At 34.7% G+C, this 22,507-nt stretch overlaps 1 protein-coding gene across 8 annotated transcripts in view; it reads left to right on the forward strand.

The window, feature by feature from the left end:
* The window catches only part of WDR93 (WD repeat domain 93), a 53,156-nt gene extending 39,287 nt beyond the window's left edge, over positions 1–13,869 (forward strand). For 7 of the 8 annotated variants that reach the window (XM_074295146.1, XM_074295149.1, XM_074295141.1 and 4 more), the window contains 5 exons: positions 3,902–4,112; positions 4,482–4,545; positions 5,033–5,189; positions 9,951–10,155; positions 13,384–13,869. In XM_074295146.1, coding sequence (XP_074151247.1) covers positions 3,902–4,112; positions 4,482–4,545; positions 5,033–5,189; positions 9,951–10,155; positions 13,384–13,483 — 737 coding nt within the window. In that variant the 3' untranslated portion in view covers positions 13,484–13,869. Of the gene's footprint in view, positions 1–3,901; positions 4,113–4,481; positions 4,546–5,032; positions 5,190–9,950; positions 10,156–11,782; positions 11,965–13,383 lie in introns of those variants that run through there. The other variant, XM_074295148.1, reaches the window with a different exon arrangement.
* The last annotated feature ends 8,638 nt before the right edge of the window (positions 13,870–22,507 follow it).

Raw genomic sequence — 22,507 nt, forward strand, 5'->3', positions numbered from 1 at the left:
ATTCCAGTGCACCAACTCAGAGTTTCAGCCCTTTACAAACAATGTTTTCATGACAACTTTGAAAGACTTAGATCAGTGGAATAATCAGTAAGATTCCAGAGGACTAGTGATAAAAAAAAAAAAAAATACTACCTACCTTCTGATACCAAAATAAAAGACAGAATCCAGAATGACACACATACATACATGTACACACAAGCACATATATCTTAGATATAGCCAGTGAGAAATTTATTTTATTTAATTATGCATGTTTGTAATAGCAGTGTTGTTTTTTCTTTTTTTCTCAAGAGGGTGAAAGGAGAAGAGAGAGAAGATTTTTGCTTATTGAAAAAAATTTAATTAAAAAGTTATTTTTCATAAGCACAGATCTGACCATTATTATTTTCCTATTCAATAAATTCCAAAAGTTTCCTGTTGCCTCTATAAAATATAAATTTCTCGATTTGCCATTTAAAATTCTTCAGAACCTAGTTCCAACCTAACCTTACAACCTCAATATCCATTAATCCCCTTCCTTCATGCTACAGTCTAGTCTTGCTATAGGCTTGCTATCCCTCATAGATGCCACTCCATATCCCACCTCAAGTGCCTTTGCATCATCTTATCATCCCCCATTCCTGAAATGCTTTTCTTTCTCATAGAATTCCGTACATCTAGGTCCCCATTAGTGTGAATAATGAACCCCTTGAAATTATAGCATTAAAGTCATATGTAAAATAGGACAATTGGTTCTAGCCTAATAGAAATATACAATGAAAGTTTTAAAAAATAAGTTTATTTATTAATGCTATATAATAGCAAAAGTTAAGAAAATGTATATATTTCTGATTCAAGTTTGTAACAAAGTAATGAGTCTGTAGAAAACAAGATCATTACTATTTTTTTTAATATCGTACCTAAAGATAAGCCTACATAGACAATATAATGACAGTATCATTATGGTAAAATTATCAAAATTCATTTACAATATTTTAGCTGCATAGAATGAATTGTCTTCTTTTTCTTTAAATCTTCAAATATACACTGAATAGATATGAGAGATTTCTCCACTTCACAAAGATTTTGCATGCTAACATTTTCACACAATGAATGTAGTTGAGTAACCTGGGGATGGAGGAATTGGGCAAACTGTGGTCTGGAGACCAAATCTTGCCCCAGCTACTTTTGTACCAATTGCTTTTGTACTGTTTTTGTATGTCCCAGCTAAGAATAGTTTTTACTTTTTAAAATGCAAAGGTCAATTTTTACCTGTTAGGTTTTGGAAAGCAGACAACTGGCCAAATTTGGCCTTCAGGACAAAGTTTGCTGATCCCTGACCTAGAACATTTTTCTAAGATCAGCAATGCCTTAAAAGCCATATTGTTATCCTTGGAATGTTCTTCAACAGCTTGTTTTAGCTAGAAAACCAGTCTTTGAAAATAGCTTTTATCATCCAACTTTCTGATCTGACCACCAAAGAACTAGAAGCAATGGATGGTTGTAGCATTAAGAGGATTTAGAAATCAATAAACTTTTCCTTTAATATATAGTTCCCTTCAGCATTAGCTCTGAAAACAAAGGTCAAGTAATTCCTGGACACTTTAAATCCAGGTTGAATTTTTTCCTTTTTTAGAAATGTGAGATTTGAAACATCTTTGTAGAATAAGTCAATTTCATCAGCATTAATAGTGTCTACTTTCTTTGATTATTTTCTTCAAAACATCAGGATATATAACTGCCACATCCTCATCTACACTAGCCACCTATTATAATTTTAACATTATGCCATTGAACTCCACTTGCATTAAAAATGTCTTCACTATGCATTTCATTTCCCTTTTATTTCATTGCCTATATTGTAAAACTTGAATACTCAGTACTGTAAATTTGAAGCTTATATTTGAGTAACTGCTCTACTAAGAAAGAATAAGGTTTTTAAAAAATTGTGATCTTCAGCAGACTGATTTCAGAAAAGCCTAGAGACTTGAATGAATTGATAGCTAAGTGAAGTGAGAAGAACCAAGAAAACATTGTACATGGCAACAAGAAGACTATACAGTGATCAATTCTGATGGACTTGGCTCTCTTCAACAATGAGGTGATTCAGGCCAGTTCTAATAGACTTGTGATGGAGAGAGCCATCTGCACCCAGAGAGAGGACATGGAGACCAAATGTGGATCAAAACATAGTGCTTTCACTTTTGGGGGGGTATTTGCTTGCTTTTTGTTTTCTTTCTCAATTTTTTTTCTTTTTTGATCTGATTTTCCTTGTGTAGCCTATTAAGTGTGGAAATATGTATTGAATGTTTAACATATGTTGGACTACTTGCTGTCTAGGGGAGGGGGTGGAGGTAAATGAGTGAGAAAAAAATTGGAAGACAAGTTTTACAAAGGTGAATGTTGAAAATGATCTTTGCGGGGCAGCTAGGTGGTGCAGTGGATAGAGCACTAGCCCTGAATTCAGGAGGACCCGAGTTTAAATCTGGTCTCAGACACTTAACACTTCCTAGCTGTGTGACCCTGGGCAAGTCACTTAACCCCAGCCTCAAAAAAAAGAAAAAGAAAAAAAGAAAATGATCTTTGCATGTGTTTTGAAAATAAAAAGCTATTATTTAAAAATAAAAGAAGAAATAAAAATAAAGATTGTGATCTTCAATCCATCCAACAAAAAGCCCCACTATATTTCCATAATTATTAGTCAATTAGTCAGTAAACATTTATCAAGTGTCTACTATGTGTTAGGCACTGGGCTAAACACTGGAGATACAAAGAAAAGCAAAACCCAGTCCTTGCTCTCAAGTAGCTCACATCTAATGATGGACAGTGTGTGAGCAATTATATACAAAACATCTATAAATGAGATTGATTGGAAATAATCAGCAGCAGTAAGGCACTAAAATTAAGGAGGATCTAGAAAAGCTTCCTGTAGAAAGTGAGATTTCAGTTAGAACTTAGAGCCAGAGAAGTCAGAAGGTAGAGATAAAGGAAGAGAGAATTCCAGGCAGAGTGGAGAGCCAGTAAAAATGTTTGGCATTGGGAGATGGGAGTTTCTCATTTGAGCACCACTAGGAGGTGTTTTACCTGATCTCAAAGTACAATGAAGGAACTTAAATGCAGGAAAATTGGGAAAGTAGGAGAGGACCAGATTATGAAGGGTTTTTTAAACATCAAAGTGAGGATTTTATAACTTTGAATGATAGGGAACCAGTGAAGTTTATTGAGAAGGGAGGAGTGACATGGTTAGATCTTTACCAGTTATGTGAAGGGTGTATTAAAACAGAAAAAGAATCCTATTCTTCCTTATAGTTGTTTGCAAACCACAAAAAGCTGATGCAATTTTTCCTTTTATTCACTTATATGTTTTATAATATTCTGTACCATAGATTCAGGCACTGTACCACCTCATTCTATTTTATAGTTACTATGACCACATTTATGCCATTTAATAATATTAACTTTTTTTGTTCTAATGTAATAACAACCTTCTTTTTTGTTCTGGCAGTTTTCCCATCTGAAATTTTTTTTTCCATTTTTTAAAATGTTCTTTTTTAAAAAAATTCACACAAGTCTTAGTAATGTGTATATGGCATGTCATATTCACACATAGGCAAGTATTGACTGAAAATATGGTGGCATATTAAAAATCCTCAACTAGTTTGCAGGTATCTCAATTGAATTTTAGGTTATATTACATATGACCTAGTTTCATTTTATACTTCACACTAAATCAAATTTCACATCATTTAAACTTGCAGTCAGAACCTACCTATACTTTACTTCTAGACTTAGCTCAAGTTCGGCCTTCTACATGAAATTTATCCTGATTCTCTTCTAGAGGAAGAACCTTCCCTCTCTACAAGTTTGTTTTGTTTTTTGTTTTTTTGTTTTTATCAGTCTGTGGACGTTTGCTTTTTCCTAGGATTCCTACTTGCTGTGGTTTCCCTCCCAGAGGGGTGTATATGCAAAAGTCTTCACTTCATAAAAATTTCTGAAACTCTCAAGGAATGCCCATTTCTACAGACTACAGCTGACTCTGAATTTCAGTTTCTGGTGCTGTGCACTGATGGATCTCTTCACCTGGGGAAAGTTGAAAGATGCAAGGAACCTAGCATCAAAGTGATTGTGGAGAGGTCAGTGATCTAAAAAAAACTTATTTTGTTTGTATATTCTGAGGATCTGGAAAAACATGTTTGTATTATATGGCAAACACTTTTTTGTTTTACCATTTGCCATAAAAAAAATGTAGCTCTGCAATGTAATGTCTCCTATACTATGTTCTCATCTTCATTTCTAATCAGAAGAGGAATGGAAATGGAATAATGAGATCAGGCCAGTTTCTTTCAGTTTCTTTCATTTAGGTGAATACAAGGTCAAGCACTCTTTCAAGCATATGAATTTTATAACTGACTAAAGAAGATAGTCACAAATCTCTCCCTTTGAATTACAGTGCTCTTTTCTTGAGCTTCTCGACATCCACAATAAATTCTTATTTTTCATAGACCTGTGAAGCATGCAAATGAAACTATTTGTGCTGTGGCTCCCATTTCATTCATACCTGGTTTGGTAAGTAAGTAACTTTCAATCTTTAAATTTGGTGAAGACCTAAAATAAGTAGGAACTATAAGAATAGAGCTTGTCCTTCTGAAGGACCTGGAATTCTTCTAACCCACTGTAGTCCTCGTCCTTGACACTTGGTAGAACATATATGATTCCTAGCTCACTGTGGAGCCTGAAATCATGGTCCCTTTCATTATTAACAAATACCATGAGCTAACAAATAATACTCCAGCAAACAAACAAACAATTTAATGTGCTGTTTTCTATTTCTCTTGCTTTAATTTAAAGCTCTTGTTGGTTCCAGACAGTGGGTGAGTAGTAGCAAAATAAACTTTTCTTTGGTATGATGTTATATAATGGGTACCATTACTCTCCCCTAGGTTTCCCAATCACTTTCACCCCACAATCCTGAGAGATTTCCCTGGGGATGAAGAATACTGGCCATATAATCCACACTCCTTGTATTAGCATCAAAATCTATGTGCTTTCCCAGGTACTGCTCTTTATTTGGGATGGATCAGTGTATCTCATGGATGTGGAGAAAGAAGAGATCATCTGTGAATTGGGTCCCTCTCCCTCTTACCATTTGGGAAATCCCTGGCAGCCTGTGTTTGCACTGTCTGAAGAGGGCCAGCGTGTGTTCATACGAGGTAAGGAATAAGAATTCTTTGCTGAAATCCACAGTTCAAGGATAAGGGATAGCTTGACAACCCAGGGAATGTGGTCATATTGACCTTCTTTTTGGTCTGTAGTTCCTTTCAAAGTAAATACTCTAAAAGTGTAGACTAGATGTTCTTAAAGCCTCTTCTATTTTTAGTTTATCTGTGGTTTTTTCCCCCGGAGGCAATTGGGTTTAAGTGACTTGCCCAGGGTCACACAGGAAGGAAGTGTTGTGTCTGAGGCCAGATTTGAACTTGGGTCCTCCTGACTTCAGGGCTAGTGCCACCTAGATGCCTAGGCTTCTTCTATTTTTAATATTCATTGAATCACAGGATGTCATAGCTGGAAAGAACCATTGAGGTAATCTAGTCCAAACCCTACCTGGCCAAGAATCCCTTTTGCAATATACTCAAGAAGTGGTAGTCTTCCTTCCTTTCTTTGTCTGTCTGTCTGTCTGTCTGTCTGTCTGTCTCTCTCACTCTCTCTCTCTCTCTCTCTCTCTCTCTCTCTCTCTCTCTCTCTCGCTTCTCTGTCTCTCTTTTGCTTGAAGACTTTCAATGAGGGGAATACTAAAATGCTCCTGTGATCTCATTGAATCCAGTACTACAGATCATCAGGCATCCATAGCTGCTGATCTAGGGCTACTCTTGTCCATATTCTCCCATTAGGAGTCACCTTGTTGTTAGTACTTTGCTAGCCCATCTTTTTTCTGTTTATAGAATTCTTTGATGACATCTTTTTCACTCATTAATCCTCTCTAAGGGGGTGGAGGGAAGAGAGGGGGAAAAAATTAACACAAGGTTTTGCAAGGGTGAATGTTGAAAATTATTTATACATATATTTTGAAAATAAAAAGCTTTAATAATAAAAAAGAAAAAAGAAAATCCTTCCCAGTTATTTGTTCCAGCCCGCTCATACTTACTGCATACTATACCATTATACTCAGTATGATCATTTCTTAGAGACTATGTTCCTTTGTCTTCTATCTATATCTTTTAAAAATCTGGCTTGGATGTTAAGTTCTTTTAGAAGTTACAGTGATTTGTTTAAATAACTCTTGTCTTTCTTCCTCTTTGGAATAATTTCTACTTCTTGAGTATATCAGAATTTCATTCTTCCTATTCCTCTTGGGATTTCCACTAAAATATGAATCCATCAGGACCCACTTGTCATTTATGACCCTTTTGAAATCTACTGTCACAAAATCTAAGAGCATGTAAAAGGATCAGAGGTTGTGTAGCTTACCCAGGTTTGCTTGTTAGTAATAATCTGATTCAAACCTCTTTTTTTCCCACTACTCTTTCCACCTTTTAAAGAATAAAATTATCAAAGCAAAGCACAAATAGGTAAGTATCTTTCCTTCTGACAAAGAAGGAAAGCTCTAGCAGAAATCCAAATAGTTTCAGTTCCTTATCACTAAAATATTCTGTTTCTCTACTAAGTTTATGATGTTTCTTTTGTTTCCTTCCAAGCGGCGTATGGTACAATCTCACAACAAAATCACTTCTCTTTTTTCCCTCCATTGGGTCTTTCCCAAATATTCACTGTCATATGTTCCCCCATGAATTCCTTGGTTTTTCTTCATGTAAGTCTAGCTTTTAAATTTATAATTCTACCTTAACAGATCTACCTTTTATCTATTTTGTACCTTTTAATTAAGGTATATCTAGCTCCCTTTCTAGACACATACTTACATCATGAGTTCCATCTCATCTAGTCTCAATGATACCTGAAAGATTGTGATCCCTTATATAAGGATCTTGGGGACTCCTGGTTTATTGCCCATACTCTGTGCATTAATATATAAATACCTGAGTTAGATGGATTTAATTACTGCCTCTCTTCTAAGATATCATCTTTTGAGAGTTTCTGTTTTTCTCTTCTTCTTCTTTGTTGACCTGCTACTCTATGTAGAATCAATTTTGTTAGATTTAGGTGAACAGTTTTATTCTTTTCCATTGCTTTTCAGTTTAAAATCCTCCTTACTCAATTATAAACACTATTTTAAAAGCTTTTGGTAAGTATATCCCATCCCTAAAGCCCATGATTTCCATATTTTTAAGCTATAATTCAGAGATCCAAATCTCCTCAAGCACTATCTTCTTAGCCAACTGTACACTAACTATATTCATTTTTCTTCTAAGCCCTCTACTTTTAATCAGGACTTGTGAAGAAAATACTACCTAAACTTCTAAGATTTTCATTTTTCCCCCTCAGAATTCAGTAGTCCCCAATATGGTTGTTGAGTTTCTTCATGAATCACCTGAAGTATATAGTGTTTGTAGGGTGTAACAAGTCTCAAGAAGTTATGTTGTATTAGAAAAAATAATGATGTCAGTGTGCTCTATCAGGGAATTACCAATTACCCCCTCTATCTATTATTCATTCATTCTTCACAGTGACACTAGTGGGTCAACATCATGATTCTTTGGTGAAAAGGGGGCTATAGTTCCCATATTGCTGGGAAGAAATCCCATTTCTGTTTTGATTAAATGGTATAATGTCTGTAAAGTGCTTTGTATATATTAAAGTGCTGTACTAATGTAAGCTACTATTATTTTTATTGTTAGCTGTTCTGTAACTCAGATATTTGCTGGTCCTTCACTTCCTCGTCTGTCATGTTCTAGTTTTTCTGTATCTTGGCAGATATTTCTTCCCTCTCCTCTCCCCTTGTACCCCTAATCTCTTCACTTCCAATTTCTTCTTCGCTTCCTCCTTGCAATATCCCCATTCTTTCAAGGAACTCTTCATTCTCCTCAATAACTTGTAGAGTAATGCACCTCCAAATCTTTCACTTTTCTTCTTAATGATGGAAACCAATTTGAACTCTGTGCTGCACAGATAACTTAATTAACACTGACAGAAACAATCCTTCCCTTCCATATTGCTTGAAGTAAATTTTATTGTCCTTTATTCTCCTTCAGGTACCTTTTGACTAGTCTTTGTGACTATTGTAGTAAACACCTTATTTGTAAGATTGACATCTACTATCTATTATAGTTCCAAAAGACTCACAATTTAAAAAAAAATATTTTTTTAAAGCTAGCTACTTACAGATAAACAACTGATGGACTCAGTGTGATTTGAAGTATTTTTTTTCCTTTCTTTGAGTTTTTTTTGTTTTGTTTTTTGTTGTTCAGTCATTTTAATTGTCTGATTCTTCATGATCTCATTTGGGGTTTTCTTGGCAAAGATGCTAGAAGGGTTTGCCATTTCCTTTTTCAGTTCATTTGACAGATGAGGAAACTGAGGCAAACAGGGTGAAGTGATTTGCCCAGGACCACATAGCTAGTAAATATTTGAGGCCAGATTTGAATTTATAAACAGGAGGCTTCCCAACTCTAGGCCCAGAGCTCTAGCCTAGCTGCTTTTTCTTTTTCCTTCTTTTTTTTTTTTTTTTTTAAAAACACGGCTAATGTGGACATTTGTTTTACATAACTTAAAAACTTGTGATGAGTTTTATATTTCTTTCCTTATCAATGGGTAGAGAAAGGTTGTGAAAAGGGAGAAAATCTGAAACTGAAAATAAAATAAAATTGAGTCAGAATTTGTTCAAAAAAAGAGAGAAAAGTAAATCTAATGAGAACTGCCTAATTAATTTTACCTTGCTTCTGATCACAGATTCTAGGATTTCTGTTTCCATGAGGAAGATTAATTCATTTAGCAGACTAGAAAAAAGATGCATGTACACAAGAAACAAGGAAACAAAGCATAAATAAAGCAATCCAATTATTGAATAACATTTACCTCCCCTGTGTCACCTTTATGCTGATCTTCAAGTAGATCTCTAGTCACTAAATTCTCTTAACTTCTTTCCTGAAGAATGGCCTTTTTAAAAAAATTTATTATAGCTTTTTATTTACAATTTATATGCATGGGTAATTTTACAGCATTGACAATTGCCAAACCTTTTGTTCTAATTTTTCCCCTCCTTCCCTCCATTCCCTCCCCTAGATGGCAGGTTGACCAATTTATGTTAAATATGTTAAAGTATAAATTAAATACAATATTAGTTATACATGTCCAAACAGTTATTTTGCTATTCAAAAAGAGTCGGACTTTGAGATAATGTACCATTAGCCTGTGAAGGAAAGCAAAAATGCAGTCAGACAAAGGTAAAGGAATTGGGAATTCTATGTAGTGATTCATAGTTATTTCCCAGAGTTCTTTCATTGGGTGTAGCTGGTTCAGTTCATTACTGCTCTATTGGAACTGATTTGGTTCATCTCATTGTTGAAGATGACCACGTCCATCAGAATTGATCATAATATAATGTTGTTGTCGAAGTGTATAATGATCCCCTGGTTCTGCTCATTTCACTCAGCATCAGTTCATGTAAGTGTCTCCAGGCCTTTCTGAAATCATCCTGTTGGTTATTTCTTACAGAACAATAATAGAATGGCCTTTTTAAAAAATTTGGGATTACCCCTACAACAACTTTTCTTTATTTTGGGGGGAGGAAGGAGTGAGAAGGACAGTTAATAAATGTCTGAGGTCCCATTTGAACTCAGATCCTCCTGCCTACAGGGCCAATGCTCTATAGATGTGCCACCTAGCTGCCCACAGCAATTTTTTCTGTCATTCAATCCTACAAAGGCAGGAAACACAGTTAAAAAGCCCCTTAGGAGAAATTGATCCTCTTCTATAAAAGATATTCATGCCTTTTGATGTCCCAAATATCTTTCATTGCAGAGACTTCATAATATATCTCAAAAAACATGGTGATCCTTTTTTTCTTTTTTTTTTTTCAGGAGACAAAAAAGATGTTCCTAAATATCAGAAGGATAACCACTGCATTTTCATTTTTAAACTGGATTCCTACCAACTAATAAGGACTTCTTATTCAAGGAAAATTTCCTTTTCTGAAAGTGAATCTTCTCAACCTTTATCAGAAACTAAAGACTCTACCCAGCAATTGCTCTTGAATAATAGATGTGAAAATTTCCTTCAAAACAGGTAAATAATTCTAATTAGATCCTCCTATGTACTAATGGCCTGGGCTTTCTCTATATTTAGGAGACACAGGGGTTTGTATGATGAGAGAAACATTCCTGGTATCCAGCTCTTCACTCTTATTTTCATATCTTGTATAGATTAGTGAAAAAACAGTATTAAGCTTAGGGCAGTGTGAAGGACTTTTTTTTTTCTTTTTTTCTCTCTTATATCTTATTTTTTTCTCATAGTTTATCTTGTAAATGTACTTTAAAATAACTATGCATTTTTAAAGAGAATGATACCAGAGCTCTTCTCCTTAGTAATCATTTTGAGAAAATGAGCATCTTTAGTTGTGCTGACATTTTCCTCAAATTTAGACAGATCTCTGTAGTCTTAATTGGCATCTTCACAGTAGTCTACCTATAAAGGACTTCTTTGATTTTTTTATTGAATCAAAAAGATGGATCCCTAAATGTCAATAAGACCTCAATTTAAATCCTGCCTATATACTTACTAATTGTGAGACCCAGAGCAAGTAACATGACTTTTTTTGAGCTTCAGTTTCTTCATCTGAAAAAAAGGCTTAAATGGCCTCTAAGATCCCTTTCAGCTCCATTTGATACTATGATCCAACTCAAAATACTTCTAAAAAGACTGTCTAATTGATCATAGAAAATGAGAAGTTTATTATATTTTATAATAGCTTTTTTTATTTTTCAAAATACATGCAAGGATAGATTTCAACATTCACCCCTGCAAAACCTTGTGTTTCATATTTTTCTCTCTTCCTCCCTACATTTCCCTTTCCCTAGACTGCAGGTAATCCAATATAAGTTAAATAGTGTTTATTATATTTTTAAAGACTCTGAAAAAAGATATTCTCCAAACTATTCTAGGACCTTCAGGAATTATTTGTTTCTGTTACTTAAGCCAGAAGTCCTTAACCTTGGGTCCATTTTTTATAAGTTGATAATTTTATCTCAATATAAATTGTCTTCCTTTAAAATCTTAAGTATTTTATTTTACACGTTGAAAAATATTCTAAAAAGGGGTCCATTAGACCCCCAGACTGGAGCTCTCTGAGTTCCGTAGAATCCCCATAAGAGCCTCATTGGCCCTTTTGAAATATCCCTCCTCATCTCCTCTTCTAAGAGCACCATGATCATGGCTGAAACTAAAAAGAACAAAAGGACTTCCAAGTATATCCAACTTATTTGAGATGCACTATTTGTATGGTTTAGCTATGTACTAGACTACACAGATTTCTAAAATCTGGCCTCAGACACTTTCTAGCTGTGTGGCCCTGGACAAGCCTCTTAATGTATATTTTCCTCAGTTTCCTCAACTGTAAAATGGGGATAATTTATAGCATCTCCCCTCCTTCCCCCGCTTCCCACTGCCAGGAGTTCAGGACCCAAACAATGTTAAGAAACTCTGTTTTAAGCTAACCACACAGATTTCTGTCCCCAATCAGATCCTTGCCTGTGAGTCCAGTCGTGAATACACAACTTCTTAGTGTAGCCAGTAGATGGTGCCATGAAACCTCTGTGAGTCTCATCTTACTTCACACTTGGAGGTTATGGTCTCGAGCACTATAGCCTCAAGTGACTTTTAGAGATCATCCACCTTGACCGTCTTGTTTTTTCAGATGAAGATCTTGAGACCCAACGAACTGGATAAACCCCAAGGCCCAAAATGGAGACGGGAGCCCTGTGTATTCCAAGGCCATAAGCTTTCCCTTTCCATCACAAGGTCTTTTTTTTCTTGCCTACATACAGTATGCCAGCCATTGGGCTAAGTGCTTTTTTTTTTTTTTTTTTTCCCCACAAATATCATATGATCTTCACAACAATCTTGAGAAGGGGATGCTATAATTACTCCCATTTTATAACTGAAGAAACTGAGGCAAAGTTAAATGACTTGCCCAGGTTCCCCCAGCAAGTTTGAAGACAGCTCTCTAATTTAGCTCACATAACTGAACCTTACATACAGTAGGTCCTGAGTAAAGCTGATATGTCAGGAACAATAGTCTTTCCCTTTGCTTCTCTCAAATTTCAGGCATGATCATGGTGCTCTTAGGCTTTAAAAAAACTGCTAATAGGAAGCTATTTCAAAGGGATTATCAAATTTTACAGTAACAACTTCTTTGGAAATCCTATGGGACTCTGGACTTTGCTGTTTTGGAGTATATTGGCTAGCCAGATCATAATTATATTAGGTCCTTTGAGACTTTGCCCAATATTTGAAGATACCTAGATCCTAGTTGAAGGCTATTAGACCTTCCACACATTTATGTGCCCATAACTGTTTTTCTTATCACCATTAGTACAGAATTCCCACAAAAAACCTTTTTTGATTGCGGTACAGGAGATCCTCTGACAATGAGTTCTTCATGCCAGCTAGAGAGATGAGGTCTTCAATAGAGTGAAGTTCACATGGAAAGGATATTTGTTAGTCAAAGATTACCTGCATATATGTAATGCTGACTCTTTAAAATTTCTGGTCCTTATTAATAGATTCTAATTATAAATGCTTTCTAGCAACATTTCCTTGGGCTTAACCAACAAATTACTTTAATTCTACTCATATTTGCCCACATTTTTTTACTAGATCCTTGTGAGAGAATTAATAAAATACATCATCACATGAGGATACCTTCTACTCTTCCATTCACTTGGGACTCGGTGCAAAGGTTTTTCAAAATATTTTAATTTCCATCTTCTGTTTTCACTTGGACCTGGAATCTAAAATATCTTCATTTAGAACTAAAGTTAGGTAAAATTTTAAGGGACTTAAATTGTAGGAGATAGTGCCAGTTAAAGTTTAAAAATCTGAAATTTTCCTAAATTGCCCTCAAATCTTCTACCCACTCTGAGACTTTTGTAAAAAACAAAACAAAACCAAAAAAAAAAACAAAACCCACATTAAAATAAAAATGATCACTAGTTGTTGTTGTTTTTTTAATAGAAAAAGTTAGAATTTGGACATCACTATAAATATGGACCCATTGCTTTGGTACTTTGGTGGATTTTTGTTTCACTATATATGTATATATAATTGAAGACTGTCTTCATCTGCTCCCCAAATTAGAGATTCCTTCTACAATTTATATCACCTTGCAGAGTAAGCACATGAATCCTGTCTTTCTTGAGATATTCATTTATTAATCTAAACAGATCCACATAAAGTCCCAGGGAACAATAAATATAAAGAAATTGTCTCATACTTCCATGGTTATATTGTTGGCAGACTAAAGAATTCTGGCAATTTCATAGACTATGGGCCAGACTACTTGCTTCAACTACGGAAAAACTCCTGGCTTCTGGAGAGAGAAAGCCGCAAAAAGTGACAGTCATCTGCTCCTCAAGATCCCATGAGAAAGGTACTACAGCTCCACAGCTCCCAGGAGATGTCACCTAGACTTGAGATTGATTGGTTTTATAGTCAAGAGACTTTTCATTTTTTTGTTTTTATATTTGTAACCACCCACTCTCAAACAGTTGATGACTTCAGAGGTATTCATAGCAAAGGCTAACACTTTATTTAGTATGGTATCCTGGAGATGAGAAACATTTTCCCAAAAAATTTGCCTTAAGATATCAGACTGATACAACTACAGGCAATTAGAGTGAAAAGGCTACTCCAGCTAATGTTGGTCTTTCCTCTCACAACTGTATAGCTTGAATAGAAAACCAACTGAGTCATTCAAATAAAGAGCAATTTATTTTCTAGTCACTAAGTTTTATTTGGTTTTTAACCTATTGTCCCAAATAAAAAGCAAACCTTAACAGGACTGGTGTCTACAGAACTCCATAGAAATATAGGTTTGGGTTTTTTTTTTTCCTTTTCACAATACTAATTAAAAATCTTCAATTCATTAATTGTCAGCAGGAAAATTTCTAGTTGGATTTGATTCTTGTTTGCCTTGGAAAGAATATAAATCAATAGCTAAGTCCAGATATCAATGTACTGTACACTATTTTAGACAAATCAGCCAATACAAGTGCTATATATATATATATATATATATATATATATATATATATATATATATATATATATATATATAATAGAAAAGGTATTAAAACAAGAGGGAGAACATCCTTCTACCTTCTACACTAACTTTGGTGCAGTTTGGGTTGTTACAATTCTTGAAATTCATATAGCATTCTAGCTTTAAAAAAAAAAAAAAAGAAATGATTAGGAGAGGCTCTTGCATTATGATAGATTTAAAAGATTTTATTTTCTTGGCTCAGGAGTATGAGTAAAATCTACAAAATCATGAAGTATAAAGACCTATTCACTAAATCCGGTACAAAAGGACAAATGTAAGGCAAATATGAGGACAAGAGTAATAGATGTATAGCATTCTGGGCTCTTATCTTTTTGTGCATGCTAAAAACATAAAAAAACTAAAAATTAGCAGAAAGTAAAAAATAAATGGTAGAAATTATTAGGAAAAACGGAATATTTGAGAACATATTTCCAAGGATGGGGTGAATATGGCAGAGAAAAGGTACTAGAAGTGCCTGAGCTCTCTGAAATTTCCCTCTACACAACTTTAAATATTGCCTCAAAATTAATTCTAGAGCAGCAGAACTCATAGGGATAAAGTGAAATAATTTGCCAGCCCAAACCACTTAGAAGGTTGGCAAGAAAGGTCTATTGCGCTGGGGTAAAGAAGAATACAGGCCAGCAGTGGGTCTTGGGGGTTACTGCAATCAATAGCAGCTGCCCACAGACAATTGTCAGACAACTGGTCAAATGGAGATCATAGAGATCTTTTGCTAACGTTGAATGTAAGATTCTGTTCCATTGCCCACACTCGTATTTGAGTCACAGTCCTGGACTGTCTCAGAGTAAGGAAGAACACAAGCAAACTTGAATTTGTGATTTCCGGGCAACTTGTAATTTGTGATTACTCACAGACCAGAATACAGTTCCTGAGAATAGTAAACACAGCTATTCTTATTTTATACCACTTTGGAAAAATTGAAAATTTACAGACTAGCTCTGAAAACAGCTGTACAAAAACAAACAAAACATATAAACAAACCAAAGCTTGGATTAGCAGCCCCCTCTGTTCCAGCATCATAACCCAATTTTAACAAAGTTAAAAGTCAAGAAATAAGTTAGATGTGGAGCAAACAACGACAAAACTTGACCAAAGTTACTATGTTAAGCAGGAAGATCAAAACAAACTCAGCAGAACCAAGAGAACATTGTATACAGCAACAACATTATATCAACTGTGATGGACTAGGCTCTTCAACAAAGAGATGATTCAAAGCAATTCTAAGAGAGAGAGAGAGAGGGGGAGAGAGAATTATAGAAACTGAATTGGGTCAAAATGTACAAAATGTAGTATTTTCACTTTCATTGTTGTTTGTCAGCTAGTTATTTTTCCCCCATAGGGTTTTTTTTTCACATTTTGATCTGATTTTTCTTGTATAACATGACAAATATGGAAATACTTAGAAGAACTGCACATATTTAACCTATATTGAATTGCACTGCTATCTATGGGAGAGGGTGGGGAAGAGAGAGGAAAAAAAAATTTGGAACATAAGATTTTGCAAAGACAAATGTTGAAAATTATCTGTGCATATATTTGATTTTGTTTTTATATAAAAGCTTTTTATTTTTCAAAATACATGCAAAGATAGTTTTCAACATTCACCTTCACAAAACCTTGCATTGAAAATTTTTCTCCTTTCCTTCCCACCTCCCTCTTCTCTAGACAACAAGTAATCCAATATAGATTAAACATGTTCAGTTCTTCTAAACATATTTCCATATTTATCATGCTGCACAAGAAAAATCAGATCAGAAAAGTGAAAAAAGAAAAAACAAGCAAGCAAGCAAACAACAACAAAAAAGGTGAAAATTCTGTTATGATTGACATTCAGTCCTCATAGTCCTCTCTCTGGATGCAGATGGCTCTCTGCATCACAAGTTTGTTGGAAATGGTCTAAATCACCTCACTGTTGAAAAGAGCCAAGTCCATCACAGCTGATCATCACATAAACTTGTTATTCTATACAATATTCTTTTGGCTCTACTCATTTCACTTAGCATCAGTTCATGTAAGTCTCTCCAGGCTTTTCTGAAATCATCCTGCTGATCATTTCTTATAGAACAATAGTATTCCATTATGTTCATATACCATAACTTATTTAGCCATTCTCCAACTAAAGAACATCCACTCAATTTCTAGTTCCTTTTCACTATTAAAAGAGCTACTTCTGTGCATATATTGGGGAAAATGAAAAGCTATTAAAAAAATAAACACACACACACACACACACACACATATGCAAAAAAAAAAAAAAAAAAACAGACTCAGATAACAAAGTCAAAACTGCTATATCCAAAATCTCGAAGAAAATTATGAATAGGTCTCAGACCCAAAAAGAATTCCTAAAAAAGTTCAAAAAGGATTTTAAAAATCAAATAAGAAAGGTAGAGGAAGAATCTGAAAAAGGAATGACAGTGATGCAAGAATATCATGTCAACAGCTTGTCAATAAAAATACTGAAGAAAATAATGCCTTAAAAACCAAAATTGATCAAAGAGTAAAAAAGGGCACAAAAATCCACTGAATGTAGGAACTCCTAAAAAATTGAATTTGACAAATGGAAAAAGATATTTAAAAATTAGGTAAAGAGAACAACTTTTTAAAAAGTAAAATTGGGCACATGGAAATATTCAAAATTTCACCAAAAAGAATTCTTTAAAAAGTAGAATTGGTCAAATAGAAAAGGAGGTACAAAAGCTCATGAAGAAAATAATTCCTTGAAAATTAGAATTGGACAAGTTGAAGTTAATTATTTTATGAGACAGCAATAAACAATAAAAAAGAAAGAAAATAGAATAAAATGTGAAATATCTCATTGGAAAAACAACTGACCTGGAAAATAGATTGAGGATTGATAATTAAGAATTACTGGACTACTTGGAAGTTATGATCAAAAAAGGAACCTAGATATCATCTTTCAAGAAATTAGCAAGGAAAACTGCCATGAGAGCTAGAGTGTAAAATAGAAATGTATATACTCCACCAGTTACATCTTGAAAGATTTCCCAAAAAAGATATTCCCAGGAATATTATAGCCATTTAAAGAGCTCCCAGATCAAAGAGAAAATATTGTAAGTAGCCAAAGGGAGACAATCAAGGATCCATTGTCACTTTAACACAAGATTTAGCACCTTTGGATTAAAGACTCAGAGAACCTGAATATGATATTCTAGAGGGCAAAGGAACTAAGATTAAAACCAAGATGACCTACCCAGCAAAACTGAGCATAATTCTTCAGAGGGAAAATGGAGATTCAATGAAATAGAGGAATCTTAAGCATTCCTGATGAAAAGACCAGAACTGAATAGAAAATCTGACTTTAAATATAAAACTCAAGAGAAGCATAAAAAGATAAATAGGAAAGAGAAATTATAAGAAATTCAAAAAGGTTTAATTGTTTACATTTCTACATGGGAAGATGATACTTATAACTCCTAAGAACTTTCTCATTATTAGACAAAAGGAATATACATAAAGTATATGCTTGTGAATTGAATATTATGGGATAACATCTAAAAAAATTAAGGAGTAAGAAATAGAAATGCAGAAGGAGAGGCAGAGGTAGAATGGGGTAAATTATCTTGCATAAAAAAAGATATGATGCAGCTTTTTCAATAGAGAAGAAAAGGGAAGTAGAAGGCAACTCTTGAACATTAGCTCTCATTGGAATTGACTCAGAGGAGATAACATATACACTCAGTTGGGTATAGAAATATATCTTATCCTACAGGAAATATCTTCCTTAACCTGTGAGGGTAATGTCAGGAAGCACAATGATTCTTTTCTACAATATAATTATTATCACAATTATCATTAAAATGAATTCTAAGTTGGATAAATCCTGAGTCTGATCTGAATGACAGGAATGCTCTGAAGTTAAGATGGTAGAGTGCCAGGAAGTATAGCAAACAAAAATTTCCTTCCAAAATCTAGAAAATGCAGCATATTAGGAATTTCCCTCAGAAGGAAATCAAAGAAAAATTCACAGCAAATTATTTTTCCAGTCTAAGTCATATTTGGGACAGGTTCTAGGCTTCAGCATGCAGTCTTCCAGCTTAGGGAGAGGGTGGGCATTATGGCAAAAAAGAGGTGCCAGACCCATACCAGAATGCCTTCATTTCCAACAAGGTATAGGAATAGATATCAACTGGCAGCTTTGTCACTCATACCCAGCTGTAGACTACAAATCCACATTAGACTAAAGAAAGGACCTCCAGGAGTGATAGAGGTGAGAAGCCTGCAACATAAAAAAAGGTTTACACCCCAGGAGCAGAACAAAATCTCACTTACAGCTTCCAGCCTAATCTGAAGCCTTCTGATCAGGGAGAATCTCCAGGGCAAGAATCACAGGCCAACAGAAATCTGCACTTCTGTTATCCTGAATCAGCAGAGCTTCCCAAGCTGGCCCTGTAGTGATTAACTCCAAGGGCACTCTATTGTTGCTTTTCCCCAAACCCAGATCAGAAACCCAGTGCTTCATATCCTGTATTTAAGATATACTTTAATATGTTTAACATGTGTGAGACTTCCTGCCATCTAGGGGAGGGGGTGGAGGGAAAGAGGGGAAAAGTTGGAACAGAAGTGAGTGCAAAGGACAATGTTGAAAAATTACCCATGCATATGTTCTGTCAATAAAAAGCTATTAAAAAAATTTTAAAAAGAAAGAAAAGAAAACCAGTGCTTGTACCAGAGGGCAGTCAGCAGACTTTGCCCTGGATCAGACCACTTTGGGAGCATTTAAAGCTTGTGGGTCCCCAGGGTAAATTGTCCCTGAAATCCTGGAATTCTGCCCTCTCCCTGGGTCACTAAGTGTCCCATTTGTATCTACTCACATTGAATGAGTCAGAAACCTCAGGAGGTACTAGGAGGAGATTCTATTTGTATTGTGGCTATTTAGAATCCTTAATGCCATGGTTTCCAACTTAGTAATCTATTTTATTGTTAAATGACTGGGGAGGGAGGGAGGTTGCTGCTCATATAAGTAGTAATAGGAGTAGCTTCAAAGTCCCAGCAAACCTTAGAGATGTGTTCAGAGCACATTAAGTAAGAATATGAAATACAGGGGAAATTGGCTAGAGCAGGGTTCAGAGGAGACAGATCATTGACTTGTCAGAGTTAATCTGGTGAGGGAACAGAAACCTTATTTCTATAAAGCAGCTTTAAAAACTGGCATGTGTCCAAAGATCTAAGATCATAAGGAAATGAGACTCTAGATATACAAACACATATCCTACAAAGGTATGGTCTATAGTATTGGTATTACACTTTGGGTTATTACAACTTGGCCATCATATCATCTGCCATTAAGTGCTTTGAAAGAAGTAAGAAAAAATACTTTGTGATTCAATCTGCCATGTTCTTTCTCCAACATTACCATTTTAGCTGTGTTTATGTTAAAGGTTCTAAAACCTTTCTAACTTTACTATTTTCTTTTTTAAAATCATCCTTGACAAATGAATGGATGCCCATCAATTGGAGAATGGTTGGGTAAATTGTGGTATATGAATATTATGGAATATTATTGTTCTGTAAGAAATGACCAGCAGGAACCCCCAACCAAAAATTAAACTTGAAATACAAAAATTAAAAGGAGAAATCAATAATATTGAAAGTAAAAAAAACTATTGAATTAATAAATAAAACCAAGAGTTGGTTTTATGAAAAAGCCAATAAAATAGATAAACCTTTGGTAAATTTGATCAGAAAAAAGAAAGAGGAAAATCAAATTGTTAGTCTTACAAATGAAAAGGGGGATCTTTCCACCAATGAAGAGGAAATTAGAGAAATAATAAGGAGTTACTTTGCCCAACTTTATGCCAATAAATTTGATAACTTAAGTGAAATGGATGACTTCCTCCAAAAATATAGGCTTCCTAAATTAACAGAGGAGGAGATAAATTGCTTAAATAGTCCCATTTCAGAAAAAGAAATAGAACAAGCTATTAATCAACTCCCCAGGAAAAAATCCCCAGGACAGATGGATTCACATGTGAATTCTACCAAACATTTAAAGAACAATTAGCCCCAATGTTATATAAATTATTTGAAAAAATAGGGGATGAAGGAGTCCTACCAAACTCCTTTTATGACACAGACATGGTACTGATACCTAAACCAGGTAGATCGAAAACTGAGAAAGAAAATTATAGACCAATTTCCTTAATGAATATTGATGCTAAAATCTTAAATAAGATATTAGCAAAAAGACTTCAGAAAATCATCTCCAGGATAATACACTATGATCAAGTAGGATTTATTCCAGGAATGCAGGGCTGGTTTAATATTAGGAAAACTATTAATATAATTGACCATATTAATAATCAAATTAATAAGAACCATATGATCATCTCAATAGATGCAGAAAAAGCATTTGACAAAATCCAACATCCATTCCTACTAAAAACTCTTGAGAGTATAGGAATAAATGGACTATTCCTTAGAATAATCAGGAGCATATATTTAAAACTGTCAGTAAGCATAATATGGAATAGAAATAAACTGCAACCTTTCCCAGTAAGATCAGGAGTGAAACAAGGTTGCCCACTATCACCATTACTATTCAATATAGTACTAGAAACGCTAGCCTCGGCAATAAGAGCCGAGAAAGAGATTCAAGGAATTAGAGTAGGAAATGAGGAAATCAAACTATCACTCTTTCCAGATGACATGATGGCATACTTAGAGAACACCAAAGACTCTGCTAAAAAGCTATTAGAAATAATTCAAAATTTCAGCAAAGTGGCAGGATACAAAATAAATCCACATAAATCCTCGGCATTTTTATATATCACCAACAAAATGCAACAGCAAGAGATACAAAGAGAAATTCCATTCCAAACAAATGTTGAGAGTATAAAGTATTTGGGAATCCATCTACCAAAGAAAAGTCAGGAATTATATGAGAAAAATTACAAAACACTTGCCACAAAAATAAAGTCAGATTTAAATAATTGGAAAGACATTCAGTGCTCTTGGATAGGCCGAGCGAATATAATAAAGATGACAATACTTCCCAAACTATTTATTTAGTGCTATGCCAATCAGACTCCCAAGAAACTATTTCAATGACCTAGAAAAAATAACAAAATTCATATGGAAGAATAAAAGGTCGAGAATTGCAAGGGAACTAATGAAAAAAAAAAAAAGTCAGAGGAAGGTGGTCTAAGTGTAGCTGATCTAAAGCTATATTATATAGCAGCAGTCACCAAAACCATTTGGTATTGGCTAAGAAATAGAACGGTGGTAGATCAGTGGAACAGATTAGATACAAAGGACAAAAAAGGGTACATCTATAGCAATCTAATCTTTGACAAACCCAAAGATACCAACATTAGGGATAAAAATTCATTATTTGGAAAAAACTGTCGGGAAAACTGGAAATTAATATGGCAGAAATTAGATATGGATCCACACTTAACACCATATACCAAGATAAGATCAAAATGGGTCCATGATTTAGGCATAAAGAGGGAGATAATAAATAGATTAGAGGAACAGAAAATAGTCTACCTCTCAGACCTGTGGAGGAGGAAGGAATTTATGACTAGAGGAGAACTAGAGATCATTATTGATCACAAAATAGAAGATTTTGATTACATCAAACTAAAAAGTTTCTGTACAAACAATACTAATGCAAACAAGATTAGAAGGGAAGTAACAAATTGGGAAAATATTTTTAAAAGTAAAGGTTCTGACAAAGGTCTCATTTCCAAAATATATAGAGAACTGACCCTGATTTATAGGAAACCAAACCATTCTCCAATTGATAAATGGTCAAAGGATATGAACAGACAATTCTCAGAGGAAGAAATTGAAACTATATCCACTCACATGAAAGAGTGTTCCAAATCACTACTGATCAGAGAAATGCAAATTAAGACAACTCTGAGATACCACTACACACCTGTCAGATTGGCTAAGATGACAGGAACAAATGATAATGAATGTCGGAGGGGATGTGGGGAAACTGGGACACTAATACATTGCTGGTGGAGTTGTGAAAGAATCCAGCCATTCTGGAGAGCAATCTGGAATTATGCCCAAAAAGTTGTCAAACTGTGCATACCCTTTGATCCAGCAGCGCTACTACTGGGCTTATATCCCAAAGAAATACTAAAGAGCAGAAAGAGACATATATGTGCCAAAATGTTTGTGGCAGCTCTTTTTGTAGTGGCTAGAAGCTGGAAGATGAATGGATGTCCATCAGTTGGAGAATGGTTGGGTAAATTATGGTATATGAAGGTTATGGAATATTATTGCTCTGTAAGAAATGACCAGCAGGAGGAGAGGCTTGGA

The sequence above is a fragment of the Sminthopsis crassicaudata genome, chromosome 2 (genome assembly GCF_048593235.1).
Source record: "Sminthopsis crassicaudata isolate SCR6 chromosome 2, ASM4859323v1, whole genome shotgun sequence".
NCBI classification, from domain to species: domain Eukaryota; kingdom Metazoa; phylum Chordata; class Mammalia; order Dasyuromorphia; family Dasyuridae; genus Sminthopsis; species Sminthopsis crassicaudata.